We start from the raw sequence: 23127 nt of genomic DNA, 5'->3' as shown, positions 1-23127 counted from the left end.
TAATAAAAGACTGTAAACATAATGAAGACAGTATGAGCTGGTCATTTATTAGCAACTGTTTTCTACATTTAGTTTGAGCCACTGACTTTCTTCAGTGACTATGGGAGAAAGGAAATGGCAGGGACAACACTGAGGTGGGAGAAAAACTTGTTCTATGACCAGACATTGCCCCATTTCTACTATGTATTCACTTACAGGTCCTTTGCTTTACTGGACAGTTTACTACCACTTGGAGATTGAGGTGGAATTTGAATGTAATGACAAAGAGTGTTTTGGGGGCATATGCCTCAGAATCCCACACCCATTACTTACTCTTCAGGCAGAGGCAGATTAGAAGATTCTGTTTCTTTATCAGTAAACCGTAGTTTGCCATTACCCACAAACCAGGATCCCAAATGGTTTGAGCAAACCAGTTTAACATGTTTGGTTGCATCCTCAAGCTATGGTTTGTCACTAAGTAAAGTATGCATTTCTAGACTCTTTTTCCACATGAAGGAAAGGGGGGATGGAGCACACGGGCTCAGAGTGCATACCTTTTTCTTCCTTCTAACCACCAGCAATTAATTCAGCCATAGATTTTGAAATTTAGGAGCTATTTGTCTAAAATGTAAAACAGGTCTGCTATTGTCTATGAAAAGACATATATATATATATATATGTCTTTGAGTGGAGACTGGAAGAAGCTATATATGGTAGTCTTGGTTTTTATTTTTGAAAAATTATGTTATTTTAAGCATGGAAACCAAGCAAAGACAAGCAATTTCCATCTGGTTTCAGGGACTAAAATAGCTGCCCTTTTTATTGCACATTATTTCTAGCTATGAAGCTTATGACTGCTCTTGTGAATGTTGCCTTAAACCTGAGTATTCATCAGGATAATACACAGAGGCAGTATGAAGCTGAGAGAAACAAAATGATTGGTAAAAGAGCCAATGAAAGACTGGAGCTTCTCCTTCAGAAACGAAAAGAGGTACGTCAATAGACCAACACTGTTCTCCTTGTGTAGTACGTTTCCCAGAAAGCTAGTTGAAGACGTTTTATTTATATTAAAATCCTCTGAAAAGGATTCCATGCACAGAAAGGAGAAAAATCATTGCAATGGGTTGGACTTGTGAGGAAGTATCTGACACATTTGCATTGTGTATCAAGAATTCATTTGAGCAGTGCATGTAAGTTATCAGCATGGAACACCAAATTATTTTTTCCATACATCCTGTTCATTTGGCAGAACGCTTGAATGAACTATTGAATAGTAACAGAACAAATGGTTTTTTAATCAGCTCACCAATTAGTACTGAGTGGGAACAGTTCATTTTTTAATGCCGTGGACAAGAAATAGAAATTACACTCACATGCTCCCTGCTCTGCTGCTAGGCTGACCTAGTCCTCTCAAGGGAGCAAACAAGATAACTTAAGGAGCAGACACAAGACTACCAGCACGAAAGAAGCAGGGAGCTTTCAGACAGCCCTTGCAGCTCTTGTTTGAACTGAGCAGGATTTAACCTTCACTCAGCTGATGAGCAGAAATTAGATCCTGCTGCCTTGGCTGTGCAGGTGCACAGCCAATGTGTAAGTTAACCCTGTACTCTCACCCAACAACTGATGTCACTAGTGATGTCAGCAGGTGGGCATGGTTATGGGGAGACTGGCCCGTGAACTGGAGGTTCCTCATTCCTGATGTATAGCTTGGGTCATATCAGTGTTCAAGAGATCAACTATGATATCAATAGGAGCACTGATCCAGTTCAACAGGAAAGTCTCCAGGAAAATAATGGGAAACCAGATTCAAATGTCTACTATGATAAACTACCGGTAATTTAATAGGTCCTCCCATATCTGCAGAGCATAGATACTGCTTCTACCATAACCTTAAGCATGTAGTGATTTGAACATAACAGAGGAGCCACCTGATTTTCCCCACTCACAAATCATCCTCCTCTTACCCGGAATAGAAGACAAAGTCATGAATATGATCTACCATGTGCTTCAGGCCAGATGTTATTTAAATTAGGCCCATGATTTACAGGTTTCATTAGACATGGGGGTCCCCGGTTCAGATATTCAGAAAAAGAATAAATCTAGGAACCGATTTTCTATTGGAAATGATTATGTTATTAATCTGAAATTAATAGGTAACCTTAACTTGCATTTCAGCTGCAAGAAAATCAGGATGAAATTGAAAATATGATGAATTCTATTTTCAAGGGTATATTTGTCCATAGATATCGGTAAGTGGAGCAAGTGCATTTTAGATGTAGGTAGTAGTAAAAAATGTTAAGTTTCCATTTTTGCTTAAAATTTATGAATGCATTCTACAGTAAAAAAAGAAGAATATAATTTCAGTTATGCACACACATGCTTAGTTATAATGGAATATGGAGACTAAGGGATCAGGCCAAAGGCTTCATGGAAAAGTTACATTTTGAAAAATAAGAAATGGCATTATTGAAGTCTTAGGGGAGACAGTTTTCAGCATGAAGAGCAGCAAGGGTTAAAGGGCTGAGTGATTTGAGGGGCAAAATTGTGAGATTAGAGAGGGTTAACATTGTGCAAAATGATGAAAAATTGCTCTCTCTATATATATGTACACACACACACAGAAGAAGCAGGAAGACAAATTATTTTCTTGCCTTTTTCACAGTGATGCTATTGCTGAGATTAGAGCTGTTTGTATTGAAGAAATCGGAGTATGGATGAAAATGTACAGTGATGCCTTCCTGAATGATAGTTATTTAAAATATGTTGGTTGGACGCTTCATGACAGAGTAAGTTTTACATGCATTAACATAGATCTCCAGAAGCATGCTCTTTTCATGTGCTGTGCTTGTTTAAATGCAAAAGAAAATTCTGCATTCTTCATATTTCTTTCTAGCGATATTGTTAAATTATATTCAATTGTACCTGGTTTTCCTGATTTATTTATATATAACATTATTCATAAGTGTCTTTCTTCATATTACTTTTCCTCATCTCTTGAAAAGCTGTGAATCCTTGTTATGGTCATCATGAAAGAAGCTTCTTAAAATGAAATACATATATTTATGTGGAATCTTCATAATTGTCAGAAAGAAATGTAGCGATAGTGCTGGCATTTATGTTCTAATTTAGGCTAGTTCAATTTTTCCCCTTATGACTGGTTCTACTAACTTATATGGATCAGTTTTCACGACTGGGAAGAAATGGAAGTTGTTAAGTATTAACCTGTTAAAGAAAAATCAGTAGTGGCAGATTGAAGACATTATGTGTTGTCTTGGTTTATAGCCTGCAGTTCATTAGCACAGTTCTTTATATCTGGTATTATAGCAGCAATCCCCTCCAAAACTGGCAGTGCTTCTGAAAAATTAAACTGAGGCTCTTGCCAACATGCATATTCTGTCTGCATTATTGGCCAGCAACATTATCCTGTTAGCTAATAATCATGTTCTGACAACCTGAGGATGTTGATCCATGTTTGAAACTAGATTACAGGCAGCAACCACTTTAGGCATGTCAGATATGTGCATGACCACACACACATGCATTGCACTGAACCTGGAAGTGACTAAAAAATGTCACAAAGAGGGGCGGGGGCAGAACAGGTGTTTGCAGGCTTTTTCAATGGTGTTTCAAATACACGTCATTTCTCATAAATGTGCAGTACCTTGGAATGTAACCTCTATGTAAATTGGGAGTTGTGTGGTGATGGAATGAAGTTTTGAATACCAGGTTGATTAGTCATACCGCCTTCCTTACAGTGCTCAAGCACCCATGCCCTGAGCTGCTTGTAGCAGGATAATTCAAACAGTTGGTACTGGTGGTCTGTTATTTAAGGTGTAGATCTTCCAGCAGCCCCCTGTTGATCCCCTTTAATCTGGAAGCAGTAAAGAAGCAGTTGGCTCCTTACCTCTCTTGCCCTGACCTAGCCACTGTGATCCATGCGATGGTCACCTCCAGACTGGATTATTGTAACTCGCTCTATGTGGGGCTGCCCTTGAGACTGACCCAGAAACTCCAGCGGGTGCAGAATGCCGCGGCGAGAATCCTTACGGGGTCCTCGCTGCGGGATCACATTCACCCAGTGCTATACCAGCTGCACTGGCTCCCGGTGGAGTACAGGATCAGGTTTAAGGTGCTGGTTTTAAGCTTTAAAGCCCTATACGGCCTAGGTCCCTCGTACCTACGGGACCACCTCTCCTGGTATGTCCCACGGAGGACCTTACGGTCTTCAAACAAAAACATCTTGGAGGTCCCAGGCCACAGAGAGGTTAGGCTGGCCTCAACCAGAGCCAGGGCTTTTTTGGCTGTGGCCCCGATCTGGTGGAACGCTCTGTCACAAGAGACTAGGGCCCTGCAGGACTTGACATCTTTCCGCAGGGCCTGCAAGACAGCTGTTCCACCAGGCCTTTGGCCAGGGCACAGCCTGACCTCCTCCTTTGGCAATCCTCACAGAACTCTAGCCCATTGGTTACCATTAATTTGATTTGAACTGATTTATAATGATATGATTTTAGAATGTTGTATCATTTTACTGTTGTTAGCCGCTCTGAGCCTGGCTTCAGCTGGGGAGGGCAGGATATAAATAAAATTTTTTTATTATTTATTATTATTATTTCTGTGGTTACTCAGCAGCTGTATCCAAAGTTAACTGTTTCTCCGCCTGTGTTGTATGAAAATATCTGGAACTAAGTTGCACTGTTGCTGTAATTGCTGCTGCCCGCTTTACATTTACCCCTTATATTAAAATGATGGCTATGGCTGTCGTCGGCATGGTATCAGCTGACAGACTTGCCATTCTGATTCTTCTCAATGGCCGCAGTTGCCGCAGTCTGTCTTAAAATGTGGACGGAGGGGGCCAAGCTTTCTCTGTATTTCAGCCATAATCAAAAGCTTGAATATTGTTCTGAGAAAAATATTGTAGGAGTTTGAATTAATATATAATAACAGTTTTTCCTGATGGTACATATTTGTTTCAGTTAGAGAACTTGGCATTTCAATTTTTAAAGAGCAGTAATCATAGCAATAATGATGTCGTTGCCAATAGTGCTGCTGAGGGAAGCAATACCTCAGGAAGGCAAGATTTAGGAATGGTATGTGATACCCAAGCTGTTGAAATGATACTGCACAGTTCCAAATAAAAGAATTACCCTTCCAGTCCTTGTTAGTGTATAATATTGGATTGCTTTTAATAGTTACTTTTGGAGAGATTTATACACCACACTTCAATAAAATCTCCAGGGCAGCAGGAATTTATATATTTTGCCAATCCAATTATCCTGGGAGGAAATTAATTTGTTTGTAATGAAATCTGTAATCTTAGTGGATAGGTGTGATTTTAGTGTTGTAAGTCATCCCAAGTACTTGGTGGAAAGATGACTAATATAGAAAATAAGTTTGCAATTTTCTATATCATTAATGTTTAAAAATTTCATTCTGTAAGTATTATATGAAATGAATGGTTAGGTCATTGGTGCATGATTTTCTTGAGGATTTGATTACTTTTAATACTTTTGAATATGTTTTTATTTAGCAAGGCGAAGTGAGGTTGAAGTGTCTGAAAGCTTTGCAGAGTTTGTACACCAACAGAGAGTTGTTCCCCAAATTGGAGCTATTTACGAATAGATTTAAGGTAGGTGTGACTTACTATGACTGCACAAAACTTAACCTTCTTTAAAGTCATGTACAAACAAAATGTATCATGAAGCTTACATTTGTATAAATTGTTCTGGTTGCTTAGATGAGCATTTTTGAGCACTATAAAACAACTGGCCTTTTAAAGTTTAAAATCTCATATGGAGCGTACATGACATAGTGTGTTACAGTCCAAACTTGGTACTTTATTACTTCCCCCCTCCCAAAAAAATAATGTAATAAATTTCATTGGCTTATGAACAGGAATTTGCTATGGTCCACATGCTCTAGCAGGGCCCAGTAGGGTTTATATATTGCCTAGCAGCCACCGTACTGAACATCCACTTCATATATACTGATGTATGACTTTTCTGTTCAATTTTTGGTACACCATTGCATGCAATACTTTTGATATATAGCTTTCTGAGGATGCTTTCATGTTGTTCCTACAGTGTTTTGAGAGGAAACAGCTTGTCATGTTTTACAGAAAAGTTTGCCTGTTAAGACTATTTAAATGTCTTCAGCTGTTTCTTCTGAATTCATGTGTGTTCCATCTTTCTCAGGATCGCATTGTATCAATGACACTTGATAAGGAATATGATGTTGCTGTAGAAGCCATTCGATTAGTCACATTAATACTTCAGTAAGTATGTTTTAAAGAAATACAATTCCCATTTGCCAACAATATATTATACTTGCATTGTGTGATATAAAGTAGTGCATTGTCTAAATAATAAGAATAAGAATAAAAATTTTACACACTGATGCTCCACTGTAGCTATTTTTGTATTACAGTAATCCTCAAATTTTAGTTATTTACATTGCATAAAATGCTCTTTGAGTATCTCTGCCCAAAATGTTCAAGGCAACAGGCTCACCCTGTTTGTGAAAAGAGATCATACAAATGAGAGTGTACCTGATGCAGTTCCATCAGTTTTCCATGCTGTGTTTGACATAAAATTACTTGCTTAGGGAGCATAATAAGTTTAATTGCTGTGATCATTTCTGCACATCGGCAGGTACAAGTCTCTCCTTTTCTGATTCTTAGCAATTAATTAAAGCACCTTCCTCGGGCTACAGCTTAGGCCTTGTTCATACATGGATATACTTGATAATTTTAAGGGATGTTTTGCATTTGTAAGAGTCACTACAGATAGCAGTGTTATGTCCTCTCAGATGAAATACTTCTCAGTGGAGAACATTTGTGCCGTCAGCTGCAAGGCATTGGTGTATTTATAGCACTTGATTGTTTAGTGCCTTTGTAATCAGTGCCTGCAGGATACTCGCCTGAGTTAATTAGCTACTTTCAGTTAAATTCTACATCACTTTGAGTATAAAGAATGCTGTCTTCAGGGGAGCCATGTCTGCTTAGGAAAGCCAGCACCTGTTCTGTAAAAGTACTTTGAGGCAATAGGCTGTGTCCAGAGAACTGAAATGGCAGTCCCAAAGGCTGCTAATGTACGAAGGAACTAACTTTCACTGATTCCCTTCCCAGTGCGGCCCCTTGAAGCCCTAGAAAATCTGTTCCCTAGATTCACCTGGACACTCATACACCTGGTGTATTCTATAAAACTAATTTTTACATGGAAAATAATTGTTGGTTTTAAAATTGCATGGTGTATTTAAGCATCCCATGTCATTCATGTTAAATACCTTGGTTGAATTTTGAATAAGACCTAGTTAGGTTTTCATATATTATCTGTTCCAAATGTAATTTTAGGCAGATAGTAAAGCTGTAGCTGAGTGGTTCGATTCAGGAGGTATGTTTTGTTTTTTTCCAGTGGAAGTGAAGAAGCTTTGTCCAATGAAGACTGTGAGAATGTTTATCATTTGGTGTATTCTGCACATCGGCCTGTTGCAGTTGCAGCAGGGGAATTCCTTCACAAAAAGTAAGCCTATCTAATTTGTCTGAAGAAAATAGCAAAATATTGAGGAGAATCTAGAGAACTACCATTAAAGGCATGGTGCTTAAATGACTAAATTACTTTTATGCTACTTGCTTTTAGGTTATATTTAAAAGTTCTTGTCTATAAGACTTTATTTTAACAGAAAAGTGGCCCAAAATGTTATTTGTAAAACTGAGCCAGAATATGAAAAGTACTATCCTCTGTTTCTAGACTGTTTAGTCGGCATGACCCTCAAGCAGAAGAAGCACTAGCCAAAAGGAGAGGACGGAACAGTCCAAATGGGAATCTTATTAGAATGCTCGTTCTTTTCTTTCTTGAAAGCGAGGTAAAATTATGCTTTAAATTCCTTAAATTTTGCAGTCTTTTCTTTACAAAAAATGTGTCTAATAAACTTGTTAATTTCCAAAACTATTACGAGTCTCTTGCTTATTTAGTTCTGGCACTAAGATATGCTGACTTTGTTCCCACCTCATGTTAAGCTACGAATATTGTTTAACTATGGTTTAATGTGCACTATCAGCATTCTAGTATACGTGGCTCAGAAGTCCAAGCATTGTTTCTCCCTTGCAACAGAAGAGACAGGTTCCTCACTACAACTTTTTTCTCCTTCAATTTTTAAAAAATCATTGCCCCTGTAGAATTCTGTGCAACTGAAAGCTGAAAGCTTACTCATTGCATTAGACATATATATTAATAAAGGTGGTATTCTATTATTTTGTTCTAATGAGCCAGCACAGCTACCTGTTTTTGATCAGCTAACTAAAAATAATTTTGAAACGAAATATACTGTTTCAGTAACATCATAGTCCCTTTTATAGTATACCATGGCTAATATATGAATGGCTAATTCATTTTTTGTCTTCATAATTGCACTAAATTTAATTTTTGTTTAATTTATCACAGAAGCAAATGTTTTCTTCAATCAGAAAGTGTTTCTCACAGATTGCTTAAATCACATCAGTTTATGAAAATGTAATACATAATACATGACTGTCATTCTGCCACATGATTTCTACGAATTAACTGAAGCAAAAAATTTAATACATTAATTCATAACAGTCAGGCATCCTTAGTGCCTCACAAGACCCATGCACAGGGCTTTTACAAGCAGTGCTATCAAACTCCCTATTCGCCAGCCATGTTGCATCAGCTACAGCAGAGTAGGAATATAATGTCCATATTCTTAATTATTGCACCACTTACATTCTTATAGAGTACTACTGACAGATATTGATTGGTATATGTGTCTGGGAGACCTTCTGGTCAATTATTATTCATTATTTCTAGTTGCATGAACACGCAGCTTACTTGGTGGACAGTTTATGGGAGAGCTCCCAAGAATTGTTAAAAGACTGGGAATGCATGACAGAATTGCTGCTGGAAGAACCTGTCCAAGGTGAAGAAGGTACGTATCACATTGATTTTATGAAATCAGCATAGCGTAACCTGCTCTCTTCCATTTTGGGGCTCTGGAAAAATGAACACAAGTTGACAGTTGCCGATAGTCAGCAGATTGCTATATTTTTACTGCAGTAAAAGTTAAAATTTATCTTTATTTTTAAATACTTAAGCTTTCAATTGTACTGTCAATTCTGACTAAGTGCAAGGACCTTGTTTTGTGAAGTAGCTTGTAGCCTTCTGGGATCTTGAGAAGAAGAATAACAATTTATCAAATCATATCCTACCCCTCTAATGTAAACACATCCCTTGGAATGACTTAAAAGACATAGTTGGCAGTTAAAAATAAATAAAAACATAGTTTTTCCTGTAATGCAGGGTGGTCCAATTTTTCATACCAAGTGGGCTGCAAGAGTAATTTGACATGGAAGCTGAGGGCTGCACACTGCCTTGTCATACGGGGGGGGGGGGGAGAGAATGACACCAATATTTGGCAGGGTCCTTGAGCCCTCCCACCTTCTTCCCATCTTGTGATAGGTGAAAAAGTGACTTAATTCCACCTTATCTAGGTGGATCCATGCTTGCATTTCCCTAGCTTATTTATTGTAGTTTCTTCCAGTCCCTGTTAAGATAATCACTCACTCAACCATAGCTTCTGCCACTAGGACAGCATATGCCATTGTGGTGCCTTTAGAGGTGTGTAAAGCAGTTACCTGGACTCCTCCCAGTACTTTCACTAGGCATTAAAGAATTGATGCCTATTCTTCCGTTGAAGTAGCATTTGGTAAAAGTGCCCTTCTTCAGCAGTTTTCCTTTCACAGTCATATATCCCACCTTCGTTAGGGCACTGTTACCAAATACGTTAGGGACTTCCAAATTAGATAACCTTCACCAGTAATGAGAAGGTTCCATTGGTACTGATCTGAAAGGTGGTTTTCCATTGCTGTTTTCCATTGTAGAAGGACATCAGGACTTCATTCTAGTTTTTGGCTGCAAAATTCACTTTTCAGTTAGGATAAGTGTTGTGTATTTTTCACGTACTGCTAGCTATGCTCTTAGCCAGGCATAGGCAAACCCTGCCCTCCAGATGTTTTGAGACTACAATTCCCATCATCTGTTCCTGTTAGCTACGGATGATGGAAGTTGTAGTCCCAAAACATCTGGAGGGCCGAGTTTGCCTATGCCTGCTCTTGGCTATATATTTTCTTAGCGATATAGGTATTTTTTCTCTTTAGACATTGGTGTATCATTCCTAAATGAACTTTTCAGGTTTGGTGAGTAGATAAACTGAATTATGGAAGCTGCCTGCTTCCCTCAAGTTCTGTTACTGCTTTCAACTACTAAGTGGAGCCATTTCCCAACCTAATGACCTTCTATAGGCAATGGAGAGCCACCTTTCAGATGAATACCAATGGATTGGGAAAGCATCAAAGAGTGAACTAATCAGTTGTAAAATGCTCACGATGTTGAACAAAGATTCTGGGTTGTTGATTCTTTCATAGACAAATTGTCTGCTTTTCATCGGCCCACTTTTAAATTCTTGTTATCTCTTTAGCGATGTCTGATCGGCAGGAAAGTGCACTTATAGAGCTGATGGTATGTACCATTCGACAAGCTGCAGAAGCACATCCTCCAGTGGGCAGAGGAACTGGGAAGAGGGTAAGTTATATTATTTTTCACTAAGTTCTTTTGTTCAGCCGAGTTATATTTATTTTATCGACATGCAAGTAGCTCCCCATTAGAGAACCAATAATTCAAAAACACGTGTTGAGAAATAGTATTTGAATAAAGACTATTAACACTTAAAATAGTACGTCATTGTCCTTTTACAAGGAAGCTCTTGTGACATGCGAGTTGTTAGGATTGATTTCCATTGACCAATGACAATTCGGCATTGTTTCTCTTCAGAATTCCCAGGGAGATTAATGACAGGAGAATCCTGGGGGATTTGCTGGTGGCAGCAGTAGAGATGGTTGCATTGACAGAGGTCTTGCACATACTGCTGCACCATGTAACCCATAGGCCAATATATTTGTTGGTGCAGGAGTGTAAGTGGTCAGCTATGCATTGCAGCACCAATGCACTCCAGTATGGTAGTTTCTTTTTGATTTAAAACAGGTTTCTGTAGCTTATGTCTTTCAATGCCAACAGCAGAATCTCTCGTGTCCTCTGTCATGGTTTCTGATATGCGTTCACTGTCCTCCCTAATACTGGAAACAATGTAATGTTTGTGCTATGTAGAAACATCATGTTTGTCCAGCTCATAAGGAGTCTCAGCAACCCTGTTTTTTAGTGGTTTCAACTTAGTCTACAACTCACCACAGACTATCTGTTGTCCTCGAGTTCCTAAGCCTACCTGCTGTGGAATAGACTGGGACATGGGGTGTCCCCCTTGACTGGAGGGCAGACTGCTCCATTAAATGTTATGGCATCTTGTGAAGCTCACTTTGCAGTTTTTCTGGGGGAGAATCCTTTGATGCTGGTCAGGAATACTCTGAATTGTGTAGGTCAGAGTTGCATTCCTCTGGTCTAGAATAATAGATCCCAGCTTATTGGATAAAGACATAATTTTGGGTTGCACTCTCAAGCATTTGTTGTGAGTGACGATTTCCTTGAGATTTTTTTCAAGGCATTCATTTTCTCCCTGCATTGGGTCGCATTGTGGGTGGTAGCACTGCTGGCACATCTCAGAAAGATGACATATTTAAAATTTTGCTCTTAACCTCTGTGAGGCTGTCTGCTAGAAATCAAAGGGTACAAGGGACTGGATATTCTGGGTCTCTTCATCATATTGGGCCATGCTTACAAGAGCTACCTTTGATATGTAAGAGTGCTCTTGAATGCTGACTTAAAAAAAATCTCTGAACCTCTAACACTAAATTACTGCCTTAAAAATAATTCAATTTAACATGTACTAACATTAAGTCAACAGGGTTAGGCAAGGGGAGTAGGGTTGGCACAAAAATAATGAGACTTCAAGGCACCACATGAATGGTTTGCCATGTTATTGACTAGAAGGTGCTAATTACTCTGAAGTAACAAACAGCTAGCAACAGGCTTTTTTGTCATGCTTTGATGGAGCTGCTTTTTAGCTTCATGGGATTTCATGGTGTTACCATCAGAAGTGTGATTTTTTAAAATCTTAGCCATTTTAAACGTGTTAGCTATGACAGTATTGGTTCATCCCAAAATCTTATTATTTCCCACCTCTTTGACTGTTGCTGTGCATCTCTCCGCTGTACTTTGTTACTTTCCTACTCATCCCCTTATTGATATTATAGATGTTAACTTGACAGAGTATACTGCAGTCGCTTTGCCATGCAGTGCAGCAGCTGTGAAACAAAGCTGTCTGCTTTGCAAGGGAGGGCTTGTGAAGGGTGTGAAAGGTGGAAAAGATCCTGTGGCCAGGCAGAGTGAGGAATAAGGTCTTCCAGAAAAGTGCCACCAACAGCTTAGTTTTGGGATTCATTTCATTTTCCAGCCAATTTTGCCTCTCAGCTTTGTAGATTGGCAGGTGACTTGAATGGTGCAGTCAAGCCATGGTTAGGGAAGATGCCTCCTGCTGGAAGGATCAGTCAGGGTCCTCTGAAGACTGACCCTGCTTGTGATGGTTGGGTCATTTTTCTCTGAAAAATATTCTTCTCATTTGTAGCTTTTCTAGTGTTTGCTTTGTGTCCATTTATGAGTTTAGTGACCTTTTGCCTCCTCTTCCCACCTTTACTTCTGTCATTCGGACTGCTTTCTCAGGGTCTTCAGTGTTTTTTCCTTCAGTTGTTTCCCCTCAGAATTTACCCTCCATCTCCCTATCTACTTCTCTTGTGTATGCCTCCATGCTTGTTTTTTTGTCCTCTTTTTTGTCCATTGCTGATCACTGGTTGACGAGGGAGAGTGTTTTGATCTACCCAGCTGGGTGCAAGGAAATCTGCTATTGGTGACTTGTAGTGCCCAGAGTTTGGCACACCCCACGTATTAGAGCAAAGTCACCATTTTGAGTATTTGTGGGAGAATCATCAGCATTGGCCACAATAGATCTGTGGTACCATGTTATCTTGTAATGCCTGGCCAAAGCATAGCTTCATTTAATGGTTTGTTAGAAGTTAACAAAACTTAGTTAAGCTACTGATCAAACAAGCCATGGGTTAAGAAACCATGGCTTAGCATTCTGTTCAAACCAAGCCAATATGACATTGGTTGCTAAACTTTCTCTCTCTCTCTCTCTCTCTCTCTCTCTCTCTGTGTGTGTGTGTGTGTGTGTGTGTGTGTGTGTATTCTTAAGCTAGTATAGTCTTCAAAACAAGAAACTGAAAGGTGCACTTACAAGTTACACTGACAAGTGTTGCTGTAATAATTTACACTGCTGTAGTTGACCTGGCATTATTACAGTGGAGTCAGCTTTAATGCCGTTTTAATAACTTAAAAGATTTTTTAACAATTTAGATGGTGTCTCACTAATATAGTACCTTCCCTGGTCAGTAGGTGCATTTTGTGCCACTTAGATTAAAAGATACTAATTGAAAAAGTTCCACTGATGCCTTTTTAAAATGACTTTGAAATGTTGCAGCCGAGAATTGTACTTTGTTTTGTAATATACTTCTAATTTTTATAGGTTTTAACAGCAAAAGAAAGAAAAACTCAGATAGATGATCGAAACAAACTAACAGAACACTTCATTATTGCACTTCCCATGCTACTGTCAAAGGTATATTCGCTAAAGTGTTATTTCCTAATGCTAGTTGCATAATTGCTTTTTGTCACCTGGGTATTTATTTCCCCTTTTTACTTCTCTCTGTTACCAGTATTCTGCTGATGCTGAAAAGGTAGCAAACCTTCTTCAAATCCCTCAGTTTTTTGACTTGGAAATTTACAGTACAGGAAGAATGGAAAAGGTAATAGTATATCCAAATAGCTATTCTGTTTAACTTTCAGGTGCCTGAATATCACTGATTTGTATTGAAGTGTTTGTGTTAGATAAGCTGTCTAATGTTGCTTTTAATGTATGATATATTCTGTTGGAAGCTGCCCAGAGTGGTTAAGACAACCCAGGCGGGGCACAAGTAATTAATTGTTGTTGTCTTGTGATACTTTCATGTTTAACTAACATATAAGAATTTATAATACTATAATAAATGACCAGATTTCCTCTCTCTCTCCCACAGCATTTGGATGCCTTGTTGAAACAGATTAAATTCGTTGTAGAAAAGCATGTGGAATCAGATGTTCTTGAAGCCTGCAGCAAAACATACAGCATTCTGTGCAGTGAAGAATATACCATTCAGAACAGAGTTGACATAGCTCACAGCCAGCTCATTGATGAGTTTGTGGACCGATTCAACCATTCTGTAGAGGATTTGCTAAACGAGGTGCATTTGAAATCTCTTAATTATGTATTTTTTGTTTGTATCCCAGAAAACCAAATGAGAACTAAGTTAAGTATTAGGGGTGTAAAAAGCAAAGGGTCCAGACACAGAGGTGGGTGAAAAAAAACATGAACATATTTAGTCCAAAGCATTTAACTTTTATATCACTGCCCTTCTGTGATATAAAGTCTTATGGGAATTGTATCACTCATGAATCCTTGTACCTGAGATGCAGCCATGGCAGAGGTGAACATCTCCTGGGAGTTCACAGTGAGGTCTGCCAACTGTAGCAGTGAGTTTGAATGGGGAAGGGAATGGGCAGCTTTTGTGCTTGGCATGTTTCCTAATGAAGTTTTGAACTGAAGTTCAAAGCCTGAAGTTTTGAACGAGTTTTGGCTCAGTTTGCAATGGATTCAGGCGTTTAGAACAGGAAAATTTAGTTTCCAAAATACACAGGATCTCAATTCTAATCTTACTTGCCATCACTAATTGTAGGTAGGCTATACATGTATGGATTTAACCTCTTAACACTGTACCACTGTAAATTAAGCACAGTATAAAGTGTTCAGTCCTTGATCCAGTATGTTCTGTTTCCAGGGAGAAGAAGCTGATGATGATGACATATACAACGTTCTCTCCACTTTAAAGAGGTTAACGTCTTTCCACAAGTATGTGCCTTTGACATGTTGTTAGCCAAATCAATTGATGTAGTTACATAGCCAAGTTACACGTGATGCACAACATTAGAGAAGATATGAAAAAGTGATATGTAGAACAAAGGCTGAAAAGTGCTAAAGAAATTGGAAGGTTTCAAGTCAAGTGTAGAACTTAAGCACATATGTTGGAAATACTTGATGAAATGTTCAGTGCCACTGAGCAAGATGGTTCTGAAACATACCCATTCTGAATCAAATCCTTGCTTTAAGAGATGATGCACAGTTGAGTTACTAATCCACCTAATCATAGCAATGATTTTATTGTAACAGAAAATTTTTTGTTATGTTTTTATTTGGTATATTGATATGTTTTATTTTATTTTTACTACTACTTTCAGTGCTCACGATCTTACAAAATGGGATTTATTTAGTAACTGCTACAGGTTACTGAGGACTGGAATTGAACATGGAGCTATGCCAGAACAGGTAATAATGGCAATGTGTGTTTAGTTTCTACTAAGGAACTTAAATTCCCCCTTCTAAAAATAAGTGCAAGAATAAGATTAATTGAGAAATACAATCTACCATATTTTTTGCTCTATAAGACTCACTTTTTCCCTCCTAAAAAGTAAGGGGAAATGTGTGTGCGTCTTATGGAGCGAATACAGGCTGCGCAGCTATCCCAGAAGTCAGAACAGCAAGAGGGATCGCTGCTTTCCCTGCGCAACGATCCCTCTTGCTGTTCTGGCTTCTGAGATTCAGAATATTTTTTTTCTTGTTTTCCTCCTCCAAAAACTAGGTGCGTCTTGTGGTCTGGTGCGTCTTATAGAGCGAAAAATACGGTGCTTTTTTGCAGAAATGTAATTTAAAGAATTCTAAGTTACACAGTACTTCAAAAGGAATCCACAAGCATATAAAATGATTAATTTTTGTAGACAAGGCTCCAACATGGAATGTGTCTTCCCTGACTGTAGCAAGTTTTAACTTTGCATTCTTAGAAGAGAGCCTGACTCATTATGATTTATATTTTGCACTGCTGATATAGCGATAGGCAGGGTTGTCTTTATCTGTAATAAAGAATTTGTCAATACTTCACAATTAAATGTTTCTCCAGCCACCTAATGCTTTCTTGTAATTCTGTGATGCCTCCTTGAGGTCACTTGTGGTGACGTTTATGTTGTGCTCTAGTAATCATAGCAATGTTCATATTATCAAACTAAAGCATTTCTAGTTTGGGAATCACCTGGCTGAAACCAGAAGTCAGAATACTCAGTATATGTTTCTGTACTGCCTAAAACTTGATCATTGTTTTAAACTACTGTGAAAGTCTCAGTTTTTCTTTTCTAGCTTCAAAGATAAGTAAATGGCCCCTAAAGTATACTAAAATAGGAGGGGGGGATAAAAAAACAACACTTTAAAAGTGGATTATACAACCTGCTGTTTCCCCACAAAAAACTATTTATGTTCCAAATTGCATAACTTTGTACTTCTGTCTTCATTTTATGTCCATTTTGTTTCAGATAGTGGTGCAGGCTCTTCAGTGTTCCCATTATTCTATTCTCTGGCAGCTGGTAAAGATAACAGAAGGATCTCCTTCAAAAGTAAGAAACATTTGGATTCTAATCTTTCTGAAGGTGTTGTTACTCATTTGATTCTGCTGTGCTCTCCACTTTGTGTCCTTCTGTGTATCATTGCATGGTTAGTTTTGTTTAGTATTTCTACAATGTAGCAACTCATACAGCTGTGAACATAAGTGAGGTAGATAGAGATTTTTAAAAGGAATTAATTTGAGTCCAGGATTTTCCCTATATATTAAGTGAAATATTAATGCATTTGCACTTGCTTTTGCTAGAAGAGCAGAGTTTCTCAGACTAGCATCTCATCTAGACACTGATAGAAAATGTATCCTAGGCTGAAGCAAAGTTTACATGTGCTAGTTTGCTATCTTAGCTGGAACAGAAGAACAAGATTTAACTTCTTGAATGTGCTTCAAAAGTCATTGTTAAGCCTTGTCAATTTGATTTATCCATCATAATCTCAGATTCTTATATGAAGGCCTTGCAGCTTCCTCACAGACTCACTATAACTACCCTCTGCATATCAAGTTCAGGAATAGTTACCATGGAAAAATCAAGATTACAGTGCAATTTTCTCCTATTACTGTACTTCTTCATGTGAATTAAGGCCTGCCTCTAAGGGAATGCTTGATAACCAAATTATCAAGCTACCTCTTTAGTCCTTTGTACTATCTGTTATCTTTTGGACACTAAGTGATGCCTGTCCTGTTCTCCCGTGCTTTTTAGTGGTTTTTAAAGAGCCTGTTCATGGTTGCAGCTCTTATATTCTGACCCTTTCACTTTTAACTTGCTGGCTGTGTTTTAGAACTATAGATTATTCTATTGTTTTTATTGATGAAGCACGCTTGAAGCAGAGGATCTTTCTGTTATTTTTGTTTGTCTGAGTGCCTATGTAAAGGTATGAACTTTTCAATCAAGGTATTAGTCATATCTGTTCATTGAGCTTTCTGGTCTGCAGCAAAAGTAACATCCATTCTCTTTGTTATACCTCATTGCTCCCTGATGTCTTAACTTGCTAATTTTGAGAATGTATGTGATTATGATGGGCTTCATGGATAGTAAAGCTTCCTATTTTTGCAGAGTTAAGGCCAGAATAACTGCATCAACAGTCTCAGAGGAGGCTGTTTCTATTGTGTGTGGTGTTTCTATTTTGGTTTTTTACCTCATGGGGAGCAAGGCAGCTTGGGAAGAGGAGAGGATTGAGTAGCCCCATCTGCTGAAACTGGCAGTATTCCACAAATTTTTCACTTTAAAGAAACACACACAAAACTCCCAAATATTGTATTGTTAGATTATACAAATTATATTTTTCTGTCCCTTCATACTATATGCCTGTTACTTGGGCTCTGGTTTTAACAGGTCTCTGTAACTTACTGTCATGCTATAGTACAATTTTAAAAAAGTGATTCTGAACCACCTTGCAAGCCTTGTCTAGGCCAAAAATTACTTTATTTATAAATAGTGTAATTTGGTTTAGTTATCTTTTGTCTTTCTGTCTGTCTCAGTAGCTGTCTTGATGGACTGGGGGTTTGTTCAGTAATCCTACTATAATCCTTTTTTTATTTTGGTCTTGACTAGACAAACTTTGATTAATATGTAAACAATTAATTCCTGTTTAATATTTGCTCCAGGAAGATTTGTTGGTGTTGAGGAAAACAGTGAAATCATTTCTGGCTGTTTGCCAACAGTGTCTATCAAATGTAAACACTCCAGTCAAAGAAGAGGTAAAAGAAATTTCAACAAATTTTCAACATGTCAAACTTAAGTAAATATTTTAAAGCTGTGTTTTACACCATGTTAAAACAACACACACACACACACACACACACACACACACACACACACTCCTTGATTAACATGAATAATAAAGTCACAGGCATGTTAAATTTTGCAAAAGTGTTTTGTTTTTTGCCTACCAAAGTCATTTTTGTTTGTTGTGGACAACTTTCACAGAGGATAAATATAATTAGCCACAGATTCAAAGATGCTTTCATTTTGTTTTACTGGATTCTGGATGAAGATTAAGTGTCTTCATTGCAAAGAGTTTGTTTTTATCATGTCATGCAGCACAAAAATTAGATTTCCTTTATTTTCATCAGACCTTTAAATGTACAGAAGGAATTAATTAAAATTACTTGCAAGTAACCTCGAGAACTAGGTGTCATTTCAGAATTCAGTGGACAATTCATTCCCTTGATGCTTCCTTCCTTTTACTCTCATAAGCACTCAAGTTTAATGTAATGTCAGAACCACTCTCATTGAATTCAAGAGTTCATACTGTACTTTAAAAAAGCAACTACCGTATTTTTCGCCCTATAGGACGCACTTTTCCCTCTCCAAAAATGGAGGGGAAATGTGTGTGCATCCTATGGGGCGAATGCAGGCTTTCGCTGAAGCCTGGAGAGCGAGAGGGGTCAGTTTGCACCCACCCCTCTCGCTCTCCAGGCTTCAGGAAGCTCTGCGCAACCCTCGGGAGTCGCGCCGGTCTCCCGAGGGCTGGGCAGAGCTGCCTGCATTCCGAAGCCTGGGGCGTGCTGAAGAGCATGCCCGGGCTTCACGCAGCTCTCCGCAAGTCTGGGGAGACCGGCGCAACTTCCCGCCTGGCTCCCTAGGCTTGTGGATAGCAGCCTGTTCTCGGGGCTGGGGTTGGGGGAAGCTTGGGCTTCCCCCGCGCCAGCCCCACGCCTGGGGGGGGGATTTCCCCCCCCCTTTATCCCCCCCCCCAAAAAAAACTAGGTGCGTCCTATGGGGCGAAAAATACGGTAAGTGTCCAATCTAGAATAATTCGTGGAAATGTGACAACACCAAACAAACATGTTAATTTGTGGATGCGGGGAAGGTAAATTATGCCATTAACATCTTCATTGGTTTGGCTCATGAAATCTATGATCTTATTTTTAAGCTGCTCCTGAATGGTGCATAGGCATTGGGATGTAATAGGAATCTCTTTCCAGATACAGATATAGAAATAGATATAGACACACACACATATTTATAGTAGCTATTACACACCTTTTCTTCAGCTGTCTGGGAAGTAATGGCAAGGATTTATTACCCATGCAGCTTTGAACCTTTTCAACATGTGCACCCCCGTTATTGCTGAAGAATAACTTAGAGAAGTCAATAATAACTTGCTGCTTCATCTAAAGCAGCTTTCCTTAGTTCAACATTGCCCTTAATTGGCAGTTCGCCTCTGCAACAGCTGAATTGTGTGATCCACCAAATACTTGTGTTGAAATCTCATGCTTCAGATTGTTCATTTGGAATCTGAGCCTTTCTTGGTGTCTACAGAGTGATTGACTGCAGTTATTTTGTATTCCAGGCTTTCATGCTGCTCTGTGATCTGTTGATGATTTTTAGCCACCAGCTGATGAGTGGAGGCAGGGAGGGTCTTCAACCTTTGGTGTTTAATCCAGATTCAGGGCTCCAGTCTGAACTCCTTAGCTTTGTAATGGACCATGTCTTCATTGACCAGGATGATGAGAATCAGAGCATGGGTAAATGTTTGTTATCTTGATTTATACTTGCACATAGCTTCAATAACAACACACCTTACCCATTTATCATGTTTATTTCATTTATGGGCTATAATTTCCCCATATTTATCTTTCCTTATCAGTGGTTTTGTCCTCTAAACCCCGTTTCTAGGTTACTTTATGGGAGTGTGAAATGTGGTATCATTAGTAATTCATCTGTTTCACAGAGAGGATGAGCATACCACAAGCTTGTAAATTAGAGATTGAGAACCTGTGGCTTTCTAGATTACTCCAACTCCCAATAGACCTAGGCAGTATGGCCAGTAATCAGGGGTGATGGGAGTTGCAGTCCAGCAACATCTGGAAGGCCACAGATCACCCATCACTGTTGTATATGCTACCACTCATTGCACACCAGTGTCTTACAAGTAATATCAGAAGTGATTATATTGCATTGATAGTGTTTTGGTGCGCGCAGTTGGAGTATTGCTTAGGAGGGGGTATCTTTATTTTTAGAGCTTATGATTTATGTGGAAATTGTTCAGTTTGGTTGTGTACTTTTAAGGTATTTTTATTTATTGTTTATGACTGCTTTCATTTGTGCTTATATAAATATTTTATGTTGTAAGCTGCCTTGGTCATAGTTTTAACTATAGAAAGGTGGCAAACAAATAAAATTATGATTAGTAAAAGAAAACAATTTGAGATGTTATAATTTTTCATAGAATTTCAGTTCGCTATCCTTCCTTTAAAAAAAAAACTTGCTTGATATTCTTGCCGCCTTCACATGTAATAATAATCTATGGTTTCTCATGATGTGCATAAGCTATAGGAAGCCTTGGGCTCACATGCTTTCCCATCACCACTTCCCATGTAATGGATGAGGAGGACTTTGAAAGCATTTATTTTCAGTTTCATTTAGCAACAGTTCATTGTATCATCCAGATGTAGAATTGTGTTCAAACTAACCACAGCTAGTTCAAACAAGACAGCTCCAGTAAGTAGGGTTTGAAGTTGGCTTGTCTGAAACTGCCCACGGATAACATTAACCACAATTCGTTGTGTCAGACAGCATGACTGTTATCTAAAACTCAGACTAAAAGCTTCTGAGGACCTCCTCCCAGCCACAGGGTGGAGGGAGTGTGTGAGCTAAAGCCTGCTGTTTCTCATGCATATTTCACTAAACCATGCTTTATTATGATGTGCAAATGCAACTACTAGACTAGTCAAAATGTCAAATTTGGGGCTTGGTTACAATGAGAGCTCAGCTTCCAGAGTTCAAACTCCTACCAATACTCATAATTCATTTTGAGTATTCACCAAATTGCTGTCTGACTGTGATCCCCCTTAAACCATCCAGTCATATTTTAGTGAATTGTATTGAGTGCCAGCTGAATTTGTGAAGTAGAGTTCAATGTCAGTTTCAAAGGTAACAAATATGTTTACTGCTTTAATGTCTAGAGGGAGATGAAGAGGATGAAGCTAATAAAATTGAAGCTTTACACAAGAGAAGAAACCTTTTGGCTGCCTTTAGCAAACTTATAATTTATGATATTGTAGACATGCATGCAGCAGCTGATATCTTCAAACATTATATGAAGGTATAGTTCCATAATTGTTTCATTTCTCATAATAATATCAGATTTGTGCTGTGAACTGCATTAACTTCCAGCACGTGGTTTTGCCTTGTTTTGAATGATACTCTTATTGGACAGCATTAGTACTTTGTCTAGTCTTAATTATCCTTGAATCCTGCATCGCAGGGGGTTGGTCTAGATGACCCTTGGAGTCCCTTCCAACGCTATAATTTTATGTTTAATGAATCCTGCAAGATTTTTAGTAATAATACAGCTGAAATATATTGGTGTGGGGGAGTGATTGCTAGCACTTTGGCCCAAACAATGTGAAACTGACTAACCCTATCTATAGGAAGCTTCCATTCATAGAAATAGAGTGCCACTCATGGAAACAGTCCTTCCATGAGCAGAGTTCTTATTCTATGTATGGAAGCTTCTTCCATTGAAGGAGCAAAGAGTGTGAATTCAGCCCTCTGATTGACATCCAATGACACGTTAGGGCTTCCTCTTCCTCTCCTCCCCCACTGCAGCACATCACAAATCCCTAAATTCACTATAAAGCATTGTCAACTGAAGGGGAACAGAATACAGTGGTACCTCTGGTACCGCTAACCCAGAAGTAGCTGCTCCTAGTTGTGAACTTTGCCCCAGGATGTGAAGAGAAATTGCGCACCGGGAAACCCCATTAGCAAATCACGCCTCAGGATAAGAACGGTTTCAGCTTAGGAACGGACCTCTGGAACAAATTCAGTTAGTAACCAGAGGTACCACTGTATAGAAAGAGTACATAAAATTGAAGATAGTCAAGACTAAATGTTACATGTCACAACTAAAAGAGTGGTTTTTTTCTCTTTCTTTTAGTACTACAATGACTATGGGGATATAATTAAGGAGACACTGAGTAAAACAAGGCAAATTGATAAAATTCAGTGTGCAAAAACCCTCATTCTCAGTTTGCAGCAGGTAAGAATCTTAGGCATCAAGAATTGTAACTTGTGATATTTATTACATGGCAGCTGACACCCATGTATATGCTGCAGACTTCCATTTGAAACACTTGCGTTTAAAATTTTAACCATTCAATTCTTTCTTTCTTTAGCTGTTTAACGAGCTTGTTCAAGAGCAAGGTCCTAACTTGGACAGGACATCAGCCCATGTCAGTGGGATTAAGGAGTTGGCCCGAAGGTTTGCTCTTACTTTTGGCCTGGACCAGATCAAGACGAGAGAGGCTGTAGCCACGTTACACAAGTGAGTGGCAAGGGATACATTAAAAGGCACTTAACCTGTGTGAGAGATTTTTAGTGTGGAATCGTCTCAGTTTGTCAAATAATAGCAATTTGCTGTTCTTTATATTTATGAATTCAGCATATATGCTTATGAGAAATACGCTGGTGTTGGAGAGAAACACTGAAATTTGTTTGTATTAGGTTTATATTTTAAAATCCTTGACTAGTTTACCTCATCAAGGATGTGGGATGTATAGCAATTCCATCTCCCTCTCTAGACTCGGTCAGATTGGGTGGTAAACTGGAACATTTGACTTCTGGTGCCTAAAGTGACAGAAATTGTCTC

The 23127-nt window shown here is 38.7% G+C and overlaps 1 protein-coding gene across 1 annotated transcript in view; it reads left to right on the top strand.

Annotated features, from left to right (window-relative positions):
* Positions 1-23127, top strand: part of STAG1 (STAG1 cohesin complex component) — a 104308-nt gene that overhangs the window by 68993 nt on the left and 12188 nt on the right. The window contains exons 8-27 of the mRNA XM_081192529.1: positions 819-970; positions 2155-2228; positions 2642-2765; positions 5507-5605; positions 6171-6250; positions 7389-7496; positions 7725-7839; positions 8802-8919; positions 10468-10571; positions 13519-13611; positions 13709-13798; positions 14069-14272; positions 14867-14937; positions 15324-15411; positions 16446-16526; positions 18134-18226; positions 19825-19999; positions 21440-21579; positions 22417-22518; positions 22655-22803. Of these exons, the coding sequence (XP_081048655.1) occupies positions 819-970; positions 2155-2228; positions 2642-2765; positions 5507-5605; positions 6171-6250; positions 7389-7496; positions 7725-7839; positions 8802-8919; positions 10468-10571; positions 13519-13611; positions 13709-13798; positions 14069-14272; positions 14867-14937; positions 15324-15411; positions 16446-16526; positions 18134-18226; positions 19825-19999; positions 21440-21579; positions 22417-22518; positions 22655-22803 (2260 nt within the window). The remainder of the gene's footprint in view (positions 1-818; positions 971-2154; positions 2229-2641; positions 2766-5506; positions 5606-6170; positions 6251-7388; positions 7497-7724; positions 7840-8801; positions 8920-10467; positions 10572-13518; positions 13612-13708; positions 13799-14068; positions 14273-14866; positions 14938-15323; positions 15412-16445; positions 16527-18133; positions 18227-19824; positions 20000-21439; positions 21580-22416; positions 22519-22654; positions 22804-23127) is intronic.

The sequence above is a fragment of the Podarcis bocagei genome (assembly GCF_964188305.1).
Source record: "Podarcis bocagei genome assembly, chromosome: 4".
In the NCBI taxonomy this organism is placed as follows: Eukaryota; Metazoa; Chordata; class Lepidosauria; order Squamata; family Lacertidae; genus Podarcis; species Podarcis bocagei.
This window is presented reverse-complemented; position numbering and strand designations above follow the sequence as displayed.